The 21,417-nt window shown below is 45.7% G+C and overlaps 1 protein-coding gene across 6 annotated transcripts in view; it reads left to right on the plus strand.

Moving 5' to 3' along the window:
- LOC140403825 (protein Tob2-like) overlaps positions 1-19,908 on the plus strand; it is a 39,868-nt gene extending 19,960 nt beyond the window's left edge. For 3 of the 6 annotated variants that reach the window (XM_072491993.1, XM_072491995.1, XM_072491994.1), the window contains exons 2-3: positions 619-674; positions 12,902-19,908. In XM_072491993.1, the coding sequence (XP_072348094.1) occupies positions 12,964-13,881 (918 nt within the window). In that variant the 5' untranslated portion in view covers positions 619-674; positions 12,902-12,963 and the 3' untranslated portion in view covers positions 13,882-19,908. Of the gene's footprint in view, positions 1-618; positions 675-2,783; positions 2,827-3,240; positions 3,376-12,901 lie in introns of all 6 variants that reach the window. The other 3 variants (XM_072491997.1, XM_072491996.1, XM_072491998.1) reach the window with 3 other exon arrangements.
- The last annotated feature ends 1,509 nt before the right edge of the window (positions 19,909-21,417 follow it).

Below are 21,417 nucleotides of genomic sequence, written 5' to 3' on the forward strand. Positions count from 1 at the left end.
CATCCACTGTTCTAACAGGCCAGTGTGGTGTAGCAGTAGGGCTCCAGTTTGGTTCTGTAGCCACAGGCCAGAGAAGAAAATCTCAAACCGGATTCCTGCTCCTAATTATCCACCAGCCCCGCATGTCTAAATACTGGGTAAATCTGTGGCAGGGCCATCTGTAACACCACATCCTATTAAAGTAGTGGATGACCACATTGCCGAGGCGCCAATGAGCTGCTGCTTGTGGAGCCGAATGTTGTGAGTCATTAGCTAGGGACAAAGGGCGAGTATTTCAGTGGGTGTATCCATTTTCGGGTGTTAACCAGAAACCTTCTAGAAGAAAGTAATTGGCAAGTATGGTGGTGAAAATGTTCTGGAATGAATTGTTCAGTTCATAATGTAAAATAGCTTGTCTTGCGAAATGTGCTAACTGATGATATCCAAAGCTGTAGGAATCGCCATCACTTCAGTTTTACCTCCCAGTTAAATGCTCTGTTAAAGTGCAACTTGCAGTGTTTCTGCCTTCAGCAGAAAGGTTTTACTAATGGGAATCACAGCTAGAATGTATCTGGGAGTTGCTGAAAATGTACGCTAAGCATTAACCTGTGTATTTTTTTATTTCTATCTGATTTCCAGCATTCATGACACTGCAGCGTGCAACACCAATCTACCCACTGGAGCCGCTTACTGAGGTACAAACTTTATTGAAGTGAGAGCAGCTGAGATGAAATTTGAAATGGTTTTAAAATTAAAATATTTTCTTAATCTAGGGAGGTGTCTTGATACTGCTGTTAAGAGAAGGGAGCACAGGTTATTTTCTGTCCCTAATGTGCTGTTATTAAACAGGAGGGAACAGTCGCTCATGATATTCCAACAAATGTCGTCTTTGGTTTCTGCCTTTTCTGGTGGTGCTGTTTTTTCGATGCCTGCTTCGCTTCTGACACCGAACCCAAGTGACATGTTCTACTGTGGGGCCCTGACATTGCAGGTTGGCAGGATATTCAGCTGCAGATGGCGTTTTAAAGCCCAACCCAATCATTTAATCATCTTTCACTTTGACCAAAAGGTTACTGGCTGTCGCAGTTGGGGATTGGGCAGTTCTGAAGCCCAGGCCTGACACCAGGGCCTTGGGGCTGTTTATACCTCCACACTCCCTTGCTCAGCTGAGATCAGCTGCCACGTGGTAGGTAGTGAATTGAAATTGGGAGTTTTATCTGCTGAATTATCTCCCTAGGGTGGTCAAAAGGGACAAATTCCTTCTGGCTGTCATCCAGAGTCTTGGCAGCGATGTATACGTGAATCCATAACGTGTGACCAGATGTCGAGAGTAGGGATGTAGCACTGGAGGAGCGGAAGTTTAGTCACCGAGGGGTAGGAATCTGATGAAGATTATATGCATGTGTGGGGTTTTATGAACTAAAGTTGTGATTGTGCGACTATGCCTTTGGATGTTTTCCTATGTGTCCTTGGCTTTTATTCTTCCCCTGTCTCTTATCCCGTGGCAGTCTTCTCATTTGCCAATATATTAAAAAATGGGTTGTATCGGTGATGTGCGAGTGGTGTGCTAGCTCAGCTCATGGTTTGACAGGAAAGCTTCCACAACTTTGGAAGTGAGTGAGCAATTCTGATACTGTAGAGTATCACAGAATTGTTGTGCAGGAGGGGGCCCATTGAGTCTGCAGCGGCTCTCCAAAAGCGGAGGCTAATGAGTGCACTCCACGGGGTGGGGGGGGAGATGATGGTTTGCGTTTTCCGATATTAAACTTGAGAAACTAAATGGTGTTTCAGAAAATCTTTTCCTCATTGGGGATGCTTGTTAAAGCGGGCCTTGACTTTGTTGAAAATGTCCCCAGACGCCCCTCGGTATGGGTGCTTGCATAACGTCTTAACAGAGCAGGAAGAAACTGACTTTGTTACAACAACTCGCATTTTTATATCCTCCTTTAACAGAGCTAAATATTCCAAAGAGCATTGTCAAATAAATTTGATAACCTAGCCACATTAGGTGATATATTAGGATAGATGGTCAAATATTTGTTTGAAGAGATGGGTTTTAAGGAACTTTTAAAGGGTTAGGGTTAGGTGAAGAAGTGGCGAACTGGATGTTAGGGAGAGAATTCCAGATTTGAGGAGCAAGGTAGTTGAAGGCACGGCTGCCAATGGCGGTGATGAAAATCAAGGATGCAGGCGGTGTCAGAATTGGAGACATGAATGGGTATTGAAGTGTTGCAGGGCTGGAGGAGAATATTGAGATTGTGAGGAGGCCAGGAAGTGATTTGAAAGCCAGGGTGAGAATTTTAAAATTGAGGCGTTGTCTGCCAATGTACAGGGGCGAGGGGTGAACAGGACTCATCTGCCTCTTGTGATGAATTGTAACTTGATTCTCGCGGCCTAGATCAGGAATTTATTAGAAGGGCGCATGAAATGACTGTTTTTCATTCTTTATGGATTTTTACTGCCTTAAGTATCTCTGCTAAATGGACATCATTCATGGGAAAGTGTAGTGATCTGGAATGGGAATCATGTTAACTTTTCTCTCCCTGCCCCTTTCTCTCATTCCCACCTCAATTTGAAGCAGGTTGTAGAATCCCCACAACAGTCCTGGGGGAAGCTACAATTTTGAATTTGGTACAGTTTCTCCAGCTGCCTTTCTGGACAGTAGAATTGTAAGTTGGAATGGTACGTGTGAGGTTTTGGCACCGGCCATTGATACTGAAGGGAGGGAGGCAGTTGTGTATAGTGATCTCTGATCTGGTGACTGGACAGTAACTCTGAATTTCTGTCTTCCAACATCCTTGCAGCTGTTAAAACTTCACTCCAGCTGTTGGGCGCAACTCCAAAGTGGTGAGCATGGTTGTTTGTGTCGCACATGACTCTGATGTCCCATTAACACTTCCAATTAATTCTCTCCACCCACCCACACCCTGTTTAAATGTACAATGTGTATCTGTTCGGATCTTTAAATTGTCCATTAATCTCCAGAGCAGATAGGCTTGGTATGCTAAGCTGGTTTGTATTTGAAGCCCTTCGTTCTCCCTTGTTTGTCGTACCAAATATTGGCTTGATGTAAATCAGCTGAAAATTTCATCTGCCCAGAAATGACAAATTAATCTGATGCTGCAACTCACTGTCTTGTTGATGGTCTATGAGCTTGCAAGTTTCTCCGTTAATGAGCTTCCCATTTTGTTTGTGAGGGAGGTGAGGGGGCGACACAAAGGGAAAATAGCAGGTGATGTAATCTGGGTCGCTCCCTTGCAGCTCTAACAGATGCCTGCAGACCAGAATTGGCAGAGTCATGGCAGCAGACTACGACCATCCCCTTTGGCAGATTGGTGCGTGGCATGTGACACATGCAGGAGAGTGAGAAAAGGCACCAACACACCTCATGGACAGGTAACTTAAAATCTTCCAGTGCACAAACAACAGCAGTCCACATCCCAGTGGGGTAGGATTATAATCTTGTTATCCTTATTTGAGTTTGTCAGTTGCTGCTTGGCTCCTATCTGGAGCTGTTTGCCACCCTGATGATGCAGTGTTCCTCCTTGCTGGGGTACAAGAACCGCATCATGGTGGCTTACACACCGTGACGGGTGTTTGTCTGTGAAGCTAAATGTGCTATTTGACTATTGTGTCACAGATCAGTTCCGTTATGCCCCCGTCCCGCTATCTGTAAAGGCTCATTGAATAGCTGTCAAAACTGGTGCTGTACCTAATGAGGTTTCTCCAGGATGTGATTTTTATTCTTTCACTGGATGAATGTCTATTGCTAGGCCAGCATTTATCATCCATCCCTAATTGTCCACGGTAGCACAGTGGTTAGCACTGTTGCTTCACACCGCCAGGGTCCCAGGTTCGATTCCCGGCTTGAGTCACATTCCATGTGGAGTCTGCACGTTCTCCCCGTGCTTGCGTGGGTTTCCTCCGGGTGCTCCAGTTTCCTCCCACAGTCCAAAGATGTGCAGGTTAGGTGGATTGGGCACGTCCCTTAATTAGAAAGAATAAATAAATAATTAGGTACACAAATTTATTTTTAAAAAGGTAGGGTGCTCTTTGCAGGAGTTGGAGCAGACTTGATGGGCCGAATGGCCTCCTGCACTGTAAATTCTAAGATGGTGGTGAGCTGCCGCTTCGAACCGGTGCAGTCCATGTGGTCTAAGTGCACCCACTGTGCTGTTGGGGAGGGAGTTTCAGGGTTTCACCCAGTTGCAGTGAAGGAATGGCGATGTCGTGCCACGTCAGGATGGTGTGTGGCTCGGAGGAAACCCTCCAGGTGATGGCGGTTCCATGCATCATGTCCCCTCGCCCTTCTAGATGGTGGACGTCACGTGTTTTGGGAGCTGCTGGTGAACGAGCCTTGACCAGTTGCTGCAGGGCATCTTCCAGATGGCACACTGCCAGTCGAGAGTGACTGTTTTACGGTGAGGCTGGGGTACCAGTCAAGTGGGTTACTTCAGGGCAGCACGGTAGCACAGTGGTTAGCACAATTGCTTCACAGCGCCAGGGTCCCAGGTTCGATTCCTGGCTTGGGTCACTGTCCATGTGGAGTCTGCATGTTCTCCCCGTGCTTGCGTGGGTTTTGCCCCCACAACCCATGTGCAAGCTAGGTGGATTGGCCACGCTAAATTGCCCCTTAATTGGAAAAAATTAATTGGGTACTCTAAAAAAAAATTTTTAAAGTGGGTTTCTTCGTCCTGGATGGTGTCGAGCTTCCTGAGTGTTGTCGGAGCTGCGCTCATCCAGGCAAGTGGAGAGTATTCCATCACACTCCTGACTTGTATTTTGTAGATGGACAGGCTTTGAGGAGTCCGGTGATGAGGATTCCCAACCTCTGACCTGCTCTTGTAGCCACAGTATTTCTATTTATCCTTTCACTCCGCACACTACCACATTCCTCTCTTCCAGCTGGAAGTGGATTGGGTGGAAATGTATGATGTTACCTGCCAACCCCAACGATCTGCGTTGAGGTTACTCTGCCTCCCCACCTCCTTCATTCCTAAATACCTGCTGTCCTTTGACACGCTGTGCTGATTCTTTGTGCTGTTGGCAAAGCGCCCAAGGATGAGTCAGCATCTTTTCAAGAGGTGAAAATTATGCAGCTTTGAAACTATTTTTTCATTTTTGGATTTGGCTGCACTGAAGAATGTCTCACTCGTGTAGAGAGGGTGTGAGCTGAGCTGGAAGTTGTCCCATTAGCTGCCTTTTGTGATGGTGAAGTCATTGGCAGTATAAATGTGCTGGTTTCACCGTCCAATCCTGTGCAGGGTGACGCTGCAAGCTATTCTCGGAGTTTGCAATTTGGAAAAGAGCTTTGGGAGGCACAGGATGGTAATAGCACGCACTAAGAAAAGACACAAGTGAGTTTTGGGGTTGGAGTGAGAGTTTAGTAAGTCAGTGCAGGTCCAGCAGATGGGTGGGGAGCAACACTAAATGTTTCGATGTGGCCAAATGTTGTTTTAACATAATGCACCAAGCAATCCAGCTGGGGCAGTCGTGGCGGTGGGTGCAGTCCAGTATGGTGTAAAACTGCAGCAGTGACTCCGTGCTAAACCAGGGGATTGATGCTGAGTCATCATGCTCATTTGGAGGTACAGTGCAGACACGATGGGCTGAATGGTCTCCTCCTACACTGTAACGAGTGTGTGGTATTTCTACTTGCAGCAGGCAAGCCATGCTGACGGGATAAATTTTGGATGGGAGGTTGGGGCGATTGGGCCTTCAGGGCACCCCTCAGTAATGCTGAGCTTCAATAGGGAGGTAACCCACTAAAATGTATTTTTAAAAATAGAGTGTCTTTAAAGGCAAAAGTTCAGCCAACCATTTTGTGATCTTCCTCCAACTTGCACTAGTTGGTTATCTTTCTCCTCTGTCGACATTCCCGGTTATTCTGTACGACAGATGCTCGAATGTTGAGCACAGTGGTTAACACTGTCAGATAGCCACTAAAAAGCTACTACGGTTGAATTCCTGCATGGTGGGATGGTACTGTACTTTGTCCAGGAGATTGTGATCGCGCTGAGTATTCAAAGTCTTTTTAGCAGTGGGTGGGGTGATTGGTGGCTATTTGTAGCTGAGGCATAAAGTTCTTGAGGGGGGGGGGCACAGTGGTTAGCACAGTTGCTTCACAACTCCAGGGTCCCAGGTTCGATTCCCGGCTTGGGTCACTGTCTGTGCGGAGTCTGCACGTTCTCCCCGTGTGTGCGTGGGTTTCCTCCGGGTTCTCCGGTTTCCTCCCACAGTCCAAAGATGTGCAGGTTAGGTGGATTGGCCATGCTAAATTGTCCTTGGTGCCCAAAATGGTTAGGTGGGGTTACTGGGTGCAGGTGTGGGCTTGGGTAGGGTGCTCTTTCCAAGGGCCGTGCAGACTCGATGGGCCGAATGGTCTCCTTCTGCTATGATTCTTCCCTCATCCATACGTGTATTTCCCAACAGGAGTCACCAGACCTTGATTCTAAATCTTGCCTTTTCTGACCTTCCCCAAGCCCCCTTCTGCCTTATCGCAAAGCCCAGCTCTGGGGTGATGAGGCTTGTTGATTTAGCCTCCCACTGCAATGGTGGCTGAGGTGAATAGTGAGGGGCTGTCGGCGCAAGAGTGTCAATCCCATTATGTGCCTTGGTAACACAGAGCAAAATATATGGTGGCCAGCATTCTGAATTGAAGAGCACCAGAGACCGAAATGCTCTCTTGGCTCCAACACAAAAGATTGCAGTCACTCATTTTGATGTTGCTCTGATCAGACTTTCTACTGTAATTCTAGTAAATTTCCCTTACTCTCGGCTAACTGAGGACTTTGATGGTTCCAGACTCTAGCTGTGCTGTTCAGCATATACCACCCTCCTCACCCCAGACAAAATCTGTGGCAAAGAACCTGTATGCTTTTACTCTGATATTTCCAAGTGTACGAACAGAATTGAATACGGACAATGTGTGTGAATGATGTTTAAATTGAATTGTGCAGTAGCTGTCCCTTCATATGTGAGCTCACAGCTCAGGATGATTCGGGTAGCACAGTGGTTAGCACAGTTGCTCCACAGCTCCAGGGTTCCCAGGTTCGATTCCCGGCTTGGATCACTGTCTGTGCGGAGTCTGCACGTTCACCCCGTGTCTGCGTGGGTTTCCTCCGGGTGCTCCGGTTTTCTCCCACAGTCCAAAGATGTGCAGGTTAGGTGGATTGGCCATGCTAAATTGTCCTTGGTGCCCAAAACATGTTAAGTGGGAGTTACGGGCATAGATTTGTTATGTGGGCTTCAGTAGGGTGCTCTTTGTAAGGGCCAGTACAGACTCTACGGGCCGAATGGCCTCCTTCCGCACTGTAAATTCTGTGCCCAAAGGCTTTGCTTTGGGATTGCTTTGGGATTGAATTCTCGGTTATTAATTTTAAAAGCCTCAGTACATATTTCAAACAACGTCACAATCTGGACCATGTTCCTGGAGAAGGAGCCAGACGAGAAGAAATGAGAAAGATTGTTGCTCTTAGTGTGACTTTGAATCAGTTTGTTCATTATAGCAACAGGAGAAGGCCGTTCAATTAGGTCACTGCTGCTCTGTACCTCCACTCTACTAACCTGCCTTTGTGTCATGCCCATTGATAACGTTACCTAACCTCCTATCTTCATCAAGAAAGCTTCAACTGACCCCCAGAATCTACAGCCACCCTGAGAGGGAGTTCGAGATTTTTGCTACCCTTTGGGGAAACCTTCATTTCTCTCTTAAATGGGTTGGATCTATGCCCTCTATCGGAGGAAATAGATCTGCTATGTTTACCCTATTGAATCCCGTTATCATATTAAGCACCTTCCCGGCGCCGAGGTCCCAGGTTCGATCCCAGCCCCGGGTCACTGCCCGTGTGGAGTTTACACATTCTCCCCGTGTCTGCGTGGGTTTCGCCCCCACAACCCAAAGATGTGCAGGCTAGGTGGATTGGCCACGCTGAATTTCCCCTTAATTGGAAACAAAATAATTGGGTACTCTAGAATGATAGAATCTATGGCACGGAGACAGACCCTTCGGCCCAAACTGGTCCATGCCAACCAAAACGCTCATCTAAGCTAACTCCATTTGACCCATATCCCTCTAAAGCTTTTCCTCTCCATGTATCTGTCCAAAATAGAATTAAATTTTTTTTAAAAAGTCATTAAGCACCTCACAAAAAAAGAATACAGGCCAAGGTGTGACCTGTCTTCATTTAATCCTTTAAACCCTGGCACTATCCTGATCAGCTGTGTGCTGTCTTGTATCTGCACAGATGCAGCTTTGCGATTTCTGGAACGGGCTTGGGAGAAGGCGAGGGCAGTATTGTGCTCTGCCCTTTGTAATCAAAGGGCCTGTGGCTAAGTTCCACGTGGAAACGGGCAGCACGGTAGCACAGTGGTTAGCACAATTGCTTCACAGCTCCAGGGTCCCAGGTTTGATTCCCGGCTTGGGTCACTGTCTGTGCGGAGTCTGCACTTTCTCCCCGTGTGTGCGTGGGTTTCCTCCGGGTGCTCCGGTTTCCTCCCACAGTCCAAAGATGTGCAAGTTAGGTGAATTGGCCATGATAAATTGCCCTTGGTGTCCAAAATTGCCCTGAGCATTGGTTGGGGTTACCGTGTTATGGGGATAGGGTGGAGGTGTGGACTTGGGTAGAGTGCTCTTTCCAAGAGCCGGTGCAGACTCGATGGGCCGAATGGCCTCCTGCACTGTAAGTTCTATGATATTTATGAAATGTGACAGCGATAGATGCACCCTGGCAATTTCCAGTAACCCCTCCCCCCACACGGCCTGGTGCCTTTATTAACCTGGGTGCTGAGGCCAGTTGTAGCTGCCGTGCCTGAGACGAACAAGCTCAAGCACAGAATTACATTGCTGTTTCATCACATAATGCTGGAAATATCGGGGATGTTGCTGTTGGAATTTTAAGCAGTGTATAAATATTGATGCAGCCACCAGTGTGACTATTCTCAATTTAAATGTTTGAAAACAGAGCAGGAGCTGAGTTCAAATGCTTTTAATCTAAGGAATTAAAAATAAAAAACACTAGATTTGTCATTTGAGTTGTGTGAACGATGACAACAGTTGAGCCAAGATGTGGGTCTGCATTTGTGACTCCCGCAGGGTAGTATGTTCGAATACTTCTGGGCGCTAAGCCCACATTTAGATTCTGTTTTCTACAAAATGAATGCCACATATACTCAGCTTGCCTATAGCTTTGACTTTCAAGTGAGCACTTAACAAATTATATTCAACTTGGCGATTGCTCAGTATTGCCCTGCCCGTGGCTTAAATATATTCTTGAGCCAAAGTTCTTCTTGGCTTGGTAAATAGTCCAATATCCATATGCCTCATTGTTCGTCAATGCCTAGTTAAGTTACATTAAGTGTAAAGTAGGAGTGTGACTGACTGCGGGCAATTTTGTAGTCTCCAATGTACCATTGTATCGCTAGGCTTGCATCTAGACTATTAATACCCAAGTCATTACGTGGGGAAATTACACTGGTCTATCAGATCTTTCACTCTAGATGTTTTGAAACACTGGCCCTGCAACATGGATTCTGCTATAGAGCACTGCATTCCAGGTGGTATCTACAAAGCTCTTCTCGGCTGGCATGCTGCGTGCTGACAAGTGCAGGCTGTTAGGAATGGTATTCAATGCAAAATTGATCTCCAGATTTTATTCTGTGAAGAACTGGTGAGAAGCTAGATTGTGTTTCCTTGCAGTCCATTTGATTTTCAACATTTCGAACCCCGCCTGGTCCAGATCTCGGGCAGTGATGCTCTTTGGTTGCCTGTAGAAGTTGCCTGGCTTCAGAACAGTTCCTTCTGTCATCCGTCCTTGTACAGCTTCCTGCTGCAGTGTGTGAGGCAGAAAGGACCACGTTTAACGCATGAAGTTAATATTTAGCTTTAATATGTTGTCAAGGTGGCGTTTACCTTCACGAATGGCATTCTGCCACCTGCCTCTACTGCAAGCTGCTCTCATCAATTCTACTTTAGTGAACCGCTCCTTTTACGAGCTACCTAGACTCCTCCAACATAAGTGACTTGCATGAAAATTTCTCTGTCTGGAAAGTTGGGGATACAGTGCATCTTGCATAATTGCACAGTCCTCATTTTCTTCCTCGGCCCTTTCCTTATGTCGCCTTGAGTGAGACCTGGTCCCAGCCTCTAAATGCACTGCCGCGGGATCCAGCTTTATAAACCTGGTTTGCACAACCAGATTCTCGGCCTGACCTTTGGCGAGCCTACTAGCTTCTCCAGCGAGTTGGAAAACCCGTGTGGGCAAGGTCAGGAAAGAACCTAACTCACACCAACATGTTGCTTTGCTTGGCTCCGAACATATTTAATCTAGATACTTGGAACTGGCTGAAGGACAGCCCATCAGACAGATGGGCTTGCAAGACTCGAGTAGACTTGGCACTAGCTCCTCGCATAGCTGTAGCGTTTTTGGAACATTGCAATGCAGCCATCGTCACTATTGGATGATATCGTCATCTCACTGGTACAGTGATGCAGTGTGCCTGCTGGCGCCTGTTCACACTCCCGATCTTTAACACCACACAAGCAGCACTTACTGTGAGACTTGAACTGGTCCAAGGTTGCCCTTGGTGTTGGGTGGAGGTGTTGAGTTTGGGTAGGGTGCTCTTTCCAAGAGCTGGTGCAGACTCGGGGGGCCGAATGGCCTCCTTCTGCACTGTAAATTCAATGATAATCTATGATTAATCTAGGACAAAGGTTCGGCACAACATCGTGGGCCGAAGGGCCTGTTCTGTGCTGTATTTTCTATGTTCTATGTTCTATGTTGCAGTCCGCAAAATCTGTGCCCCTTGCAACATCTTGTCCCTTTGTCAGGTGGAGGAATTTTCATTAGTAAAGCAAGTGTTTGCTGTTGGGTTGAGTACTGTTTGTGCAATCGCAGACATCAGGGAGCACTAACATTAATAACCAAGATGTTTGGAAGTTTGCTGCCCGCATTCAATAACTGCCCTCTCTTGTTTATTGCAAGTCGATTAAATTCTTCTAACTTTTAATTTGCTTCAATTAAGAAGGGTAAATTGACCACTTGGGGCCCAGGCAGCAAAGCAATCCGCCTCTGTTTGGCCCTGTCCTAAAAACCTAACAGCGATCATGAAAGTGCAGTTGATGTCACTGCCTCCTAATTAGTCAGTGCTGTTGTTCGGAGTGTCACGAGATGCAACGATGTGAGTTTCTGATTTGTACAGTCTTCACTTTAAAGTGGCCAGCCGTACAATTTGTCCGAACTGGTGAATCCAGAAAGAACATTCTGAACTACATGGTGATGGGTGAAATATCGGCGATTACAGGTCTGTGACTGCTGGATTGATGCGGTTAACTGTAATGCACTGTGTAGTAATCAGCACAGAAGGAGGCCATTCAGCTGATGCCTCCTTTATTTGGTCTTCGAAAGAGCCAATTAAGTGGTCACACTTGTCTCTGCCTTTTCCCCATAACTCTAAATTTTTCCTCAAGTATTTATCCACTTGGGGAGTGCGTTCCAGACCGTAGAAACCTGCAGCACAAAGTAATCTCGTCTCTGGTTCATTTGACAATTACCGTAAATCTGTGTCCTCTGGTTGCCAATCTTTCTGTCACCGAGATCATTTTATCTGATTTACTCTTATCAAACCTTCATGATTTTCAGCGCCTTTTATTAAAACTTCCCTTCGATACTTCTGCTGCAAGGAGTAACATTTTTCCTGTATCATATTGACACGAATCGGGAGAAGCTGAAGTACGGCCACTTCCTTTTTTTGTTCCCCAATTTTCCTGCTTCGTTTTCTTCAGCCCTCCAGAAAGTGGTGGATTGACTTGGCGGAGGGCAGCAGTGACCTGCTCCCGGCGTTCTATTACCCCGTGACTAATTTAATGAGTGGAGCGAGCAAATCTAATTCTTGTCCACCTCTCGATGTAGACTATGGGCGGCACGGTAGCACCGTGGTTAGCACTGTTGCTTCACAGCGCCAGGGACCCGGGATCGATTCCTGGCTTGTGTTGCTGTCTATGCAGAGTCTGCACATTCTCCCCGTGTCTGCGTGGGTTTCCTTCGGGTGCTCCGGTTTCCTCCCACACTTCCCGAAAAACGTGCTGTTAGGTAATTTGGACATTCTGAATTCTCCCTCAGTGTACCGGAACAGGTGCCGGAATGTGGCGACTAGGGGATTTTCACAGTAACTTCATTGCGGTGTTAATGTAGCCTAATAAAGATTATTATTATTACTTGCCCTCCACTAACTAAATCCTGGTGTCCTGACTGAGACTTGAAGCTAAATGTGAACCTCCAACCTCATCTCATTCCTTATCTTTATGCCATTATTAGCACCACCTTTAGTCTTTAACACTCCATTTGTCTTGTGTCCATGACTTCATTATCAATCTCTGAGCTTCCATCTATTCCACTGCACCTCTCCACCCTCCCTCCAACTAAATAATCCCTTTGCATTTCTACCCCCCTTTTCAGTTCTTGAAGTCACACTGACTCTGAACGTTAACTCTGTTTATCTCTCCACAGATGCTGCCAGACCTGCAGAAACTTTCCAGTAATTGGTTTTTATTTCAGATTTCCAGCATCTGCAGTTTTTTGCTTTTAATCTAATCATAAACTCATTTTGAGTTAATGTGGGGCCACTCCATCCCTGTTGATGCTTAATGGTAGGGCGGCACGGTGGCGCAGTAATTAGCACTGTTGCCTCACGGTGCCGAGGACTCTGATTCGATCGGGCCCCGGGGTCACTGTCCGTGTGGAGTTTGCACATTCTCCCCGTGTCTGTGTGGGTTTCACCCCCACAACCCAAAGATGTGCAGGGTAGATGGATTGGCCATGCTAAATTGCCCCTTATTTGGGAAAGAAAAATGCTTAATGGTTTCTCACAAACTGTACGGTGCCAGTATATGTGAACTAATTGCTGCTTTTCTCCTTTTTTAAAGGGATTGCGTGAAGGTTTGAAGTTCTTTCGACACTGCCTTGCCCCAGTCACCATACATCAACGATGCATTTGGAGATCAAAGTGGCTTTAAATTTCATCATCTCCTATCTGTATAACAAATTACCCCGGCGACGTGCAGATCTCTTTGGGGAGGAGCTGGAGCGGTTGCTGAAACAGAAATATGAGGGCCACTGGTACCCAGAAAAGCCCCTGAAAGGATCTGGTTACAGGTGTGTCCATATTGGAGAAACTGTGGACCCCATAGTCGAGCAGGCCACGAGGAGAAGTGGTCTGGATATTGAAGATATTCGGGCTAATGTTCCTCAAGAATTGAGCCTGTGGATTGATCCTTTTGAGGTATCCTATCAGATTGGTGAAAAGGGGGCTGTGAAGGTCCTGTACATGGATGATAATGAAAACAGTGCAGAATTGGACAAGGAGATAAAGAGCAGCTTCAACCCCGAGGCTCAAGTTTTCACACCCATCACCGACCAGGGCAACTCTTTGTCCAATTCCCCTTCTCCATCTTTTGGGAATTCTGTAAGCCCCACCTTCATCCCGAGATCAACTCAGCCAATCACGTTCACCACCGCAGCCTTTGCTGCCACCAAATTTGGCTCCACCAAGATGAAAACTGGAGGCCGGAGGATGGCTCGCTCTCCTACCAACGGCTTGATGAAGCAGAAGGGGTTGTCCACCTCCATGCACTCGCTGGTCCTCGGGAGCAGCCAGGTGCCGCCGTCCTCCCTTTCTCCCAACGCCAAGGAGTTTGTCTACCCCGGTTCACTGAGCTTGTACTTCGGGAGTGAAAACCAGCCATCCTCCGGCACTGCTCCCTTCCCGAATGCCTTTGAGGTGGCACCAATCTACAATAACAACAACCTGGGCGAAAAGGCCCCGTTTGTGGAAGGACTTGACTTCAACTTGAACACCATGCAGTATCCTAACCAGCCATTTCAGCCAGTTGTCTTGGCTAACTAATATATTTAGTGAAGAAACCTTTCTATACATAGAACTCGAAGAAGGCCAACACTAAGATACCGTGTTGAAGAACACTTTGGGAACAGTTTAACAGTAAACCTCCAAAACCCCACTTACAGTCTCAAGACAGTGTTCATCATCTCCTAAGTTTTCACATTTTTAAAAATATTTTTTTTTTGGAAACTGTTCAAATCACATTCATGCAATCCATTGGGAAAATGTGGGTTTTTCCAGAGTTAAACGTAACTTGTTTATTTTTTTTGTTGAGAATTCTATACTCTTCCCTTGGGGGAAGCAGAGCACCAGAAGTCCATCTTAAAGGAAAAGTGGAATACTCCAAATTTGAGTAAAATAAAGGTCACCGTATGTAACTGGCAGTCTTATCAGTTTTTCACAAGCAGTTAGATTTGGAGCATTACCTCACACCTGTGCCAGTATTTCTGTATTTTGCCCTGTAGTTAAGCAGCAGCTGGATCAGGATTGCTGGGCAAACACATTTCCCAATTTTAAAAAAAAAATTTGCTGCAGTGCTACAGGATTGGAAGCCATGACTGACTATTTAAGTTTGGCAGGTTCGTGGCGAAGCAGAATTCTGCCAAAATAGCCTGAAGCAATGAGAGAGAGAGAGTGTGTTTGTCTTGTCTGTCCGAACCAGTTCAAACTGGTTGTCCACAGTCTTGACATTCGTCCTGTTTGCCCTTGCCACCCCCCCCTCCCCCTCCTTCCCTTAAAATCCAGCAAGTTTCATCAACAACACCTCGCTCTGAACCGCAACATCTTGGTGTTAAAGGGCTTTGAAGTTCTTCGTCCGCGTTAACGGCCTAATTCGGATTACTCTTGGACTGTGGCAACTAGCAAAAAAAGGAATGCAATACAATCTTGTGAAGCTGTGGTACGTACTGTTGAGCCTGCTCTATGGACAGATTACTACATCGCGTTGAGCATCTGCATTAGAAATCTACCGCACCTTGTATCGAATGGAGAGCCTCCGACTGTCCCAGTATGCTGCAGGTTTGGTGAACTGAGCACTTTTAACAAACATTCATGCCGGAAGTAGCTGTTTGAGATGTTCTGATGGGGTGTTTGTCTGCATCCCAGCTATTGGTGTGTTTTTGGGAATGCCGCTTGTTTTTTAACAAAGTCACCTCTGGTATTTTCACTCCTTTCCTTCACCAAGCGAAGCGGATGATGATCCTGGTCAATGCAACTGCAAAAACAAAAATCGGATGCTTTGGGTGGTAGGAGGGGAAAGTACTGGGGGCAGTACATCTTGGCTGTGGGTGCGATGGGACTTTCACCTTGACTACGTGGCGCGAATTTGAAATGGTGAATGAGCAAAGACTCAAAACATCAGCTGACTTGAGTAACTGTGCAGCCAGGGAGTGTTTTGTGATCTTCCCTGATTGGCGAGAAATTGGGTACATGAACTACGCTATCTATTAAACCCTGCTGCACATTTGAGTCCTTGCTGGCCCAAGCTTTTGTGTTTAGCTATCTGGTAATGTACCAGGTTCGCAACATATGTCCACGTCTGGTGTGTGGACAGGATCTACCCCAGTAGAAAGGATGGAAGTGACCAAATTAAGACTGGAGTGATGCTGTATCCCACTGGTTGTCAGTACCTTTTAGTGATTGTTGTGGAGGTGTAGCATTCTCCCTTCAATTTTCAAATCCAGTTCAGTATTGAGTTCTTGAAAGTAAAGCTGCCATGTCCCCTTTCATTTGTGTAATTAAATGACAATCCTGACAACCTCTTTCTTTTCCCTTGAGGAGTAGTGAAATATGTCTAGGTTCGTGCTTGTATGTGTGTGTGGACTGAGTCTTTGGAAAACACTTTCTTTTTACTAAAAGTGAATTTCAGAAACTGGTTCACAGCCCTTGCTACATACCGTGCTATTGAATGCCATTCGGTCGTATGTCCAATTCCTGAGAACACTACTCCCTGTTTAGTATAGGTTATATTGAATTTACCAAACGTGCACTTTCAGCTATGTTTGTTGTGATGGCTTGCTGAAGTCGTCTGGATTTCGCAAAACCCTCCCACTCCGCAACACCTCAATCAGCTTGCACCCTAATCCTGTCAGTGGGAGTGTCTCGGGTTGGGTGGGAAATATTGGGAGAGACCAGTTTTGAACTCCAGAGACATCTGTATCGGAATATGCTGTGAAGAGCATCCTAGGCAGAACCTCGCGTGGATCCTGTATTATAAAGAGACACAACTTGATCAGTCGCTACAGCTAAACACGAGAGAGAGCGTGTGCAGCAGTGTTTACTATCTTGCAATTTACCGCAACAACAAAAAAACTTAGAAACTTTGTGCATTGTCCTTGAGACAGTGAGCAATATTTAAAATGAGATGTTTTTTTAAAAAGGCCTATCCTAGGTGACCAGCTTGGTGTTTCAGTCTCCGAGATGGATAGGGTGATGAGAGTTATCGGTCTGCGAAATATTTTATCCCCATGCTTCACACTTTTTGCTGATTTGATTTTTTTGCTGCAGTTACAATATTTGACCAAATTGAAAGGTTTGTTAGAACAGTTAATTAGCTGATTCCCATGTGGGAAAGATCTAACTTGAGTTTTGGCATATCAAAATAAACATTTGCATATGTAATATGAATATTGAGCCCACTCGCCAATCAAAAATATTAATTTAAAATTATTCTTGGGGGCATGTATGGAATAGCTACAGTCAATTGAGCGCTTCAGGAGGTTATAAAGAGTGGGTGAAATTCTGCGTTGGACATCGGTATTTGCCAGTGAGTTGTGAATCGCTAGTTCTGGGCAGTCCCGATATGTTGCTGATGCAGGAAATGTGAGAGTGAGACTCCTGGGTCCGAGCCAGGTTTGATCAACCCGCTGTTCTTTTAATCACTTACTCTGGCAAAGGAGGCAACCTGCTCCGAGATGTTTTCCAGCATTGTTCTGTTGGAAATAACGCAAGTGGCTTCTCTGATTTATTTCACATCTTTCCCCCCCCTAGTGAGAATTGTGCAGTTTCCTTTTGCATCCCATCCAAATGTTGCAACTGAATTGGAGCAATAGCTGGGTCCAACCTTGGTGGTTAGTCAAACTTGCTGGAGGCAAACTGGACAAGTAGAATGTGTTCCAAATGGGAGCAGTGTCCTTTTGAGAGGTGGGAGGGAGAAACCACGGTAATCGACCTACAGCAGTCCAAAACAGAACAAGTAGCTCTTGGATCTTTGCCAAATGGCCCCAGTTGCACTGACCACTAAAAGACCCCTGTGTGACTTGCATTTGCTACTCGGCAGTGACTGCACTACTGTAGGGTGCCCCCATTGGACAGCGAAGTGAAACTTGCTTTGGGCAAGTGAGTCCAACGTTTATATAATAGTGCGAGCGAGCATTGAAATGTATAATTTCTGGGTCATTAGTGCTGCATTTCAGCCTGGCTTCGAGTCCGTTTCCCTGAACACTTAAATTAAATTAGCCACTTTTGACTCTGTGGGTACTGTGTAGAAACCTGAAGGGACAGGCTAAACCTTTTAAAGTTATTCCATGTTTAGAGTGTTTAAGTTGTAGTAAAGGAGTCCAGAATTTAAGAAGCCTTTCGTATGCAAGAACAGGTCCCGTGCTCGAGTAAAGGGACCAAGGATGACTGTACAAGGAATCCGAAGCGGAATGTTTTATCATCCGCTCGATTACTGCCCCAGAGATTGCAGCTTAAATGGAGCACTCTGGGACTGAACTGTTACAGTTGTATGTTTCGCTACGGAGACTGAGCTCTACTGCTATTGCAACCTTTACCTAATCATCATGACTCCAAGGTGTGCAGCACGTGATGCTGCATCAATGGATCTGAGCTGATGTGGTAGTACAATGCCTCTTACTGTGGTTGTCACTTTGTCCTCTCTCTCTCTCTCTCTCTCTCTCTCTCTCTCTCTCTCTCTCTCTCTCCCTCCCTTCTGCCCCCACCCCCCCTCACCACACACCCTTTATACCAATATAAGACACTAATAGTTAATAACCACAGACTGATGAAACTGGTAATTGCAGAAGGAAAAATAAGTTGGTCTGACCGACCATCTCTTTTCTTCCCCCCCCCCCCCATACCGAAATCTCCTTTCCTCCCAAGCCCAAAGTTTGTTGCCCTGGTCACCCTGAATGGCTGGCAGTGCAGTGGTTAGCACTGCTGCCTCACTAGGACGGGGGTTCGATCCTGGACCCGGGTCACTGTCCATGTGGAGTTTGCACATTCTCCCCATGTCCACGTGAGTCTCACCCCCACAACCCAAATATGTGCAGGGTAGATGGATTGGCCACGCTAAATTACCCCCCATTGAAAAAAATAATTGGGTACTCTAAAGTTATTTATTTTTTAAATTTAGAGTACCCAATTCTTTAGAAAACAAAAGGGCGTGTAGTGTGAAATTCAGATGGTGGCGTGTATGCAGCCTATAACTGTGGCTGCAGCGGTTTAGAAATGGGAAATGAGCACCGTTTACAAGCGAGGAATGCACTTAAAACACTAAACTGGTCCAAGTTAATGCATTAAAAAATATCTTAATGGAGTAGAGTTCTCTCAAGTTACTTTTCAAATTGCTAGCAAGAGAATGATGCACTTTTTTTTTAAGGAGTTGGTGACGACCTGGTGAGAATAGTGGTAGGTAAAGGACCATTGTAGATTTTGCTCTGTTCACATTCTCTTCACCTCGAACTCTTGGCTTTTTACATGGAAACGATCCCTACGTGGCCTGCTGACATTCAGACTTGCTGGTGTTTCTCCCTATCCAGTTGAGGAAAGCTTCGTGTCCCAGGAGGAGTGGAGAAGGGTGAGCAAAGCCATAAAATGGTAGATTCCCTGGATATGTGCCTCGAATGACCATTTGCCATGTGGAAGTATTCTGTCCTGATTTGCTGGGGCAATTTGGGTTAGGATGACAGCAGCGCAGTGCAGGACAACCACTTCAAGTCCAGCAGCAGACAGTTGTGAACACTACAGACTTGAGGGCTCGACGAGCAGCCACCTAAGTTTCTGACCAACCCCTGCACCCCCAAATGCTTTTTTTCTTTCTTCAAATGAGCGATCATTTTTTTTTTTCCCCAGGAGCCTTCGTCATTCAGAATTTTAGTGACTTGAGGGCAGAAGAGGATTTCTTTTCCACCAGAGGCACTCTTAGAATGTGGATTCTCTGTCTCCCCTGGCTGCGATGGTGAGTGTAACCATCTGGGGCCTGCGGAAGCTCTGTGTAACCACTGGTGCCAGTGTGGGAGATTTCTCTCTCTGAAGGATGTGAACAAGTTGGTGGGGAGTGGTGGTGAGGGGTGGGGGGTGGTCAAGAAGAGACTATTAGCCGGGAGGTATTTGCTTTAAATTTCTGAATGACCGTGACGTTCCTCTTCATAAGGTTTCTTGAGGTGGACGAGGGGGGGGGTGTTGAAGTTGATGAATTGTCATTCTGCTGTTGATTGTTTCCCCCACCCTTTCCCCTTTCTCTCCCCAAGTGTTCTCCATTTGAGGTGATGTATTATGCAGGTGTTAGCCTTCCTTTACTTGAACATTAAAGACACTGCTTGGTTTTATTTTTTATTTTAAGTGAATTTGGCACTAACCAATCGGAATCTTAAGTCTTTTTTTTCTTTTGGTTTCCTTTTGCTTGAATGATTTAAGATGTTTGTAAAGGTTAAGAGTATATATTTCTAATGTACACTGTAATTTCATTTCAGATTTCATATGCAACAAATTATTTTTTCAAAAAAAAATTGAAAAGGAAGAGATATTGACATTGTATGTTTCAGAAAAAAGAAACCATGGCAGGATTTTTTCAAATTATGTACATTTTACTTTTTCGAAAAGGAATGGTTATTTTCTGTTAAGGAAGGCAGATGCAAATAATTCCTTTATTGTAGACTGAAAGATATCCCAATTTTCTACTTTGGAACATTGTGCAATACTTGCTTGATGCTAAAATGTTTTTTGCAGATTTGTTGTAGGTGAGGTCAGAGCTGTATAGTTTATAATGTTCCGGATCTTTTTTAAGTTTGTATTAAAAGCATGAAAATTGGAGCTTCGTGTGTGCAGTGCCTTTTTTTTAAATATAATGTGTTTTTTAGATTAAATGGGACAGGTCATTTCAAGCAGCTAACCTTTCTGCCAGGCACAAGGTGTGCCTGCTTTGTTCCAGTATCACGTTGAGTCAAACCTCGTGGGCCTTTCGCCACGAACCGGTTCCAACTGACGCACAGCACCACCACCATTCGGCAAATATTGTAGGGCTGCCAACTTACCAAAGCACTGCTGCCTCACGGCGCTGAGGACCCGGGTTCGATCCAGGCCCCGGGTTCACTGTCCGTGTGGAGTTTGCACATTCTCCCCGTGTCTGCGTGGGTCTTGCCCCCACAACCTGAAGATGTGCAGGGTAGGCGGATTGGCCACAATAAATTGGGGGGGGGGCGGGGGGGGGGGGGGGGCGGGGGGGGGGGGGGGGGGGGAAAGAAAATGAATTTTTAAAAAACCCAAAGCATTGCATCGACTTGTCATAAGTGTTCAGAACAGGGAAAGTGGGGCGCACTGGTTAGCAATGCTGCCTCACAGCGCGAGGACGCGGGTTCAATCACAGCCCCACGTCACTGTGGAGTTTGCACATTTTCCCTGTATCTGCGTGGGTCTCACCCTGTTATGGGCCAGGGTTTAGAGAACCCCAAAGTGTATCATGGATTTCACCTGACCCACAACTTTTAATAGATTGTGGTATGGGGAGCACACGGCCCACTCTACAGGTGTGGGACAGCAGAAATGGAAAAGTATTTTTAAAGCAAAACAATGTTTATTCTATGAACAAAAGTTAACCTTTTTAAAACATAGTGAACATCTTAGCAACCATTAATTCAAATACAACCCCCAAAGACTACAACACTTCCTTTAAGCTTTCCTTTTAACATCCATACAACTTAAAAACAAAACCTTTAACACAAGCACATTAGGTTAAAGTTACTACTGAAAACATTTATAATTCTGAATTCACCAAATGATCAAGAGATAGTCTTTTGATGGCAGAGAGAACAGCAGTACACCTGCTTGGTCTGGCTTCAGCTCCAACACTGAAAACGAAACTAAAACACCCTGCAGCAAACAGCCTAAAACAAAAGTAAAAAGCTGACTGACAGCCCTGCTCCACCCACTCTCTGACATCACTGCAGTAGTAAACACCCAGTTCTTAAAGGTACTCTCACATGACACCTCCCCCCCCCCCCCCCCCCCCCCCCCAAGAAAAATAAAATAAACCATCAACTTCAAGATGGTTTCATTTTTCACCTTTTCACTATCCTTTAAGAAATGCACACAGTAAATATACTTTTTCGTTTCAAAAAACAACTCTCGCAAACAGGTATATAGTCTCTTTTTTTTCCGTTTTTCTTCCTCCAACTGAAATCCTTCTTGATTGACAGTCTCCTTGAACAGGAAGGTCTCTGCACGAGCCGTCCATTTCTCTACACATCGGCATTTCTCTTGTCAGATTCTTTAGTTCAATCTGATCACAGAGTCCCTTGTAATTCTCCAACACATGAGCATTGG

This window comes from Scyliorhinus torazame, chromosome 29 (genome assembly GCF_047496885.1).
Source record: "Scyliorhinus torazame isolate Kashiwa2021f chromosome 29, sScyTor2.1, whole genome shotgun sequence".
NCBI classification, from domain to species: domain Eukaryota; kingdom Metazoa; phylum Chordata; class Chondrichthyes; order Carcharhiniformes; family Scyliorhinidae; genus Scyliorhinus; species Scyliorhinus torazame.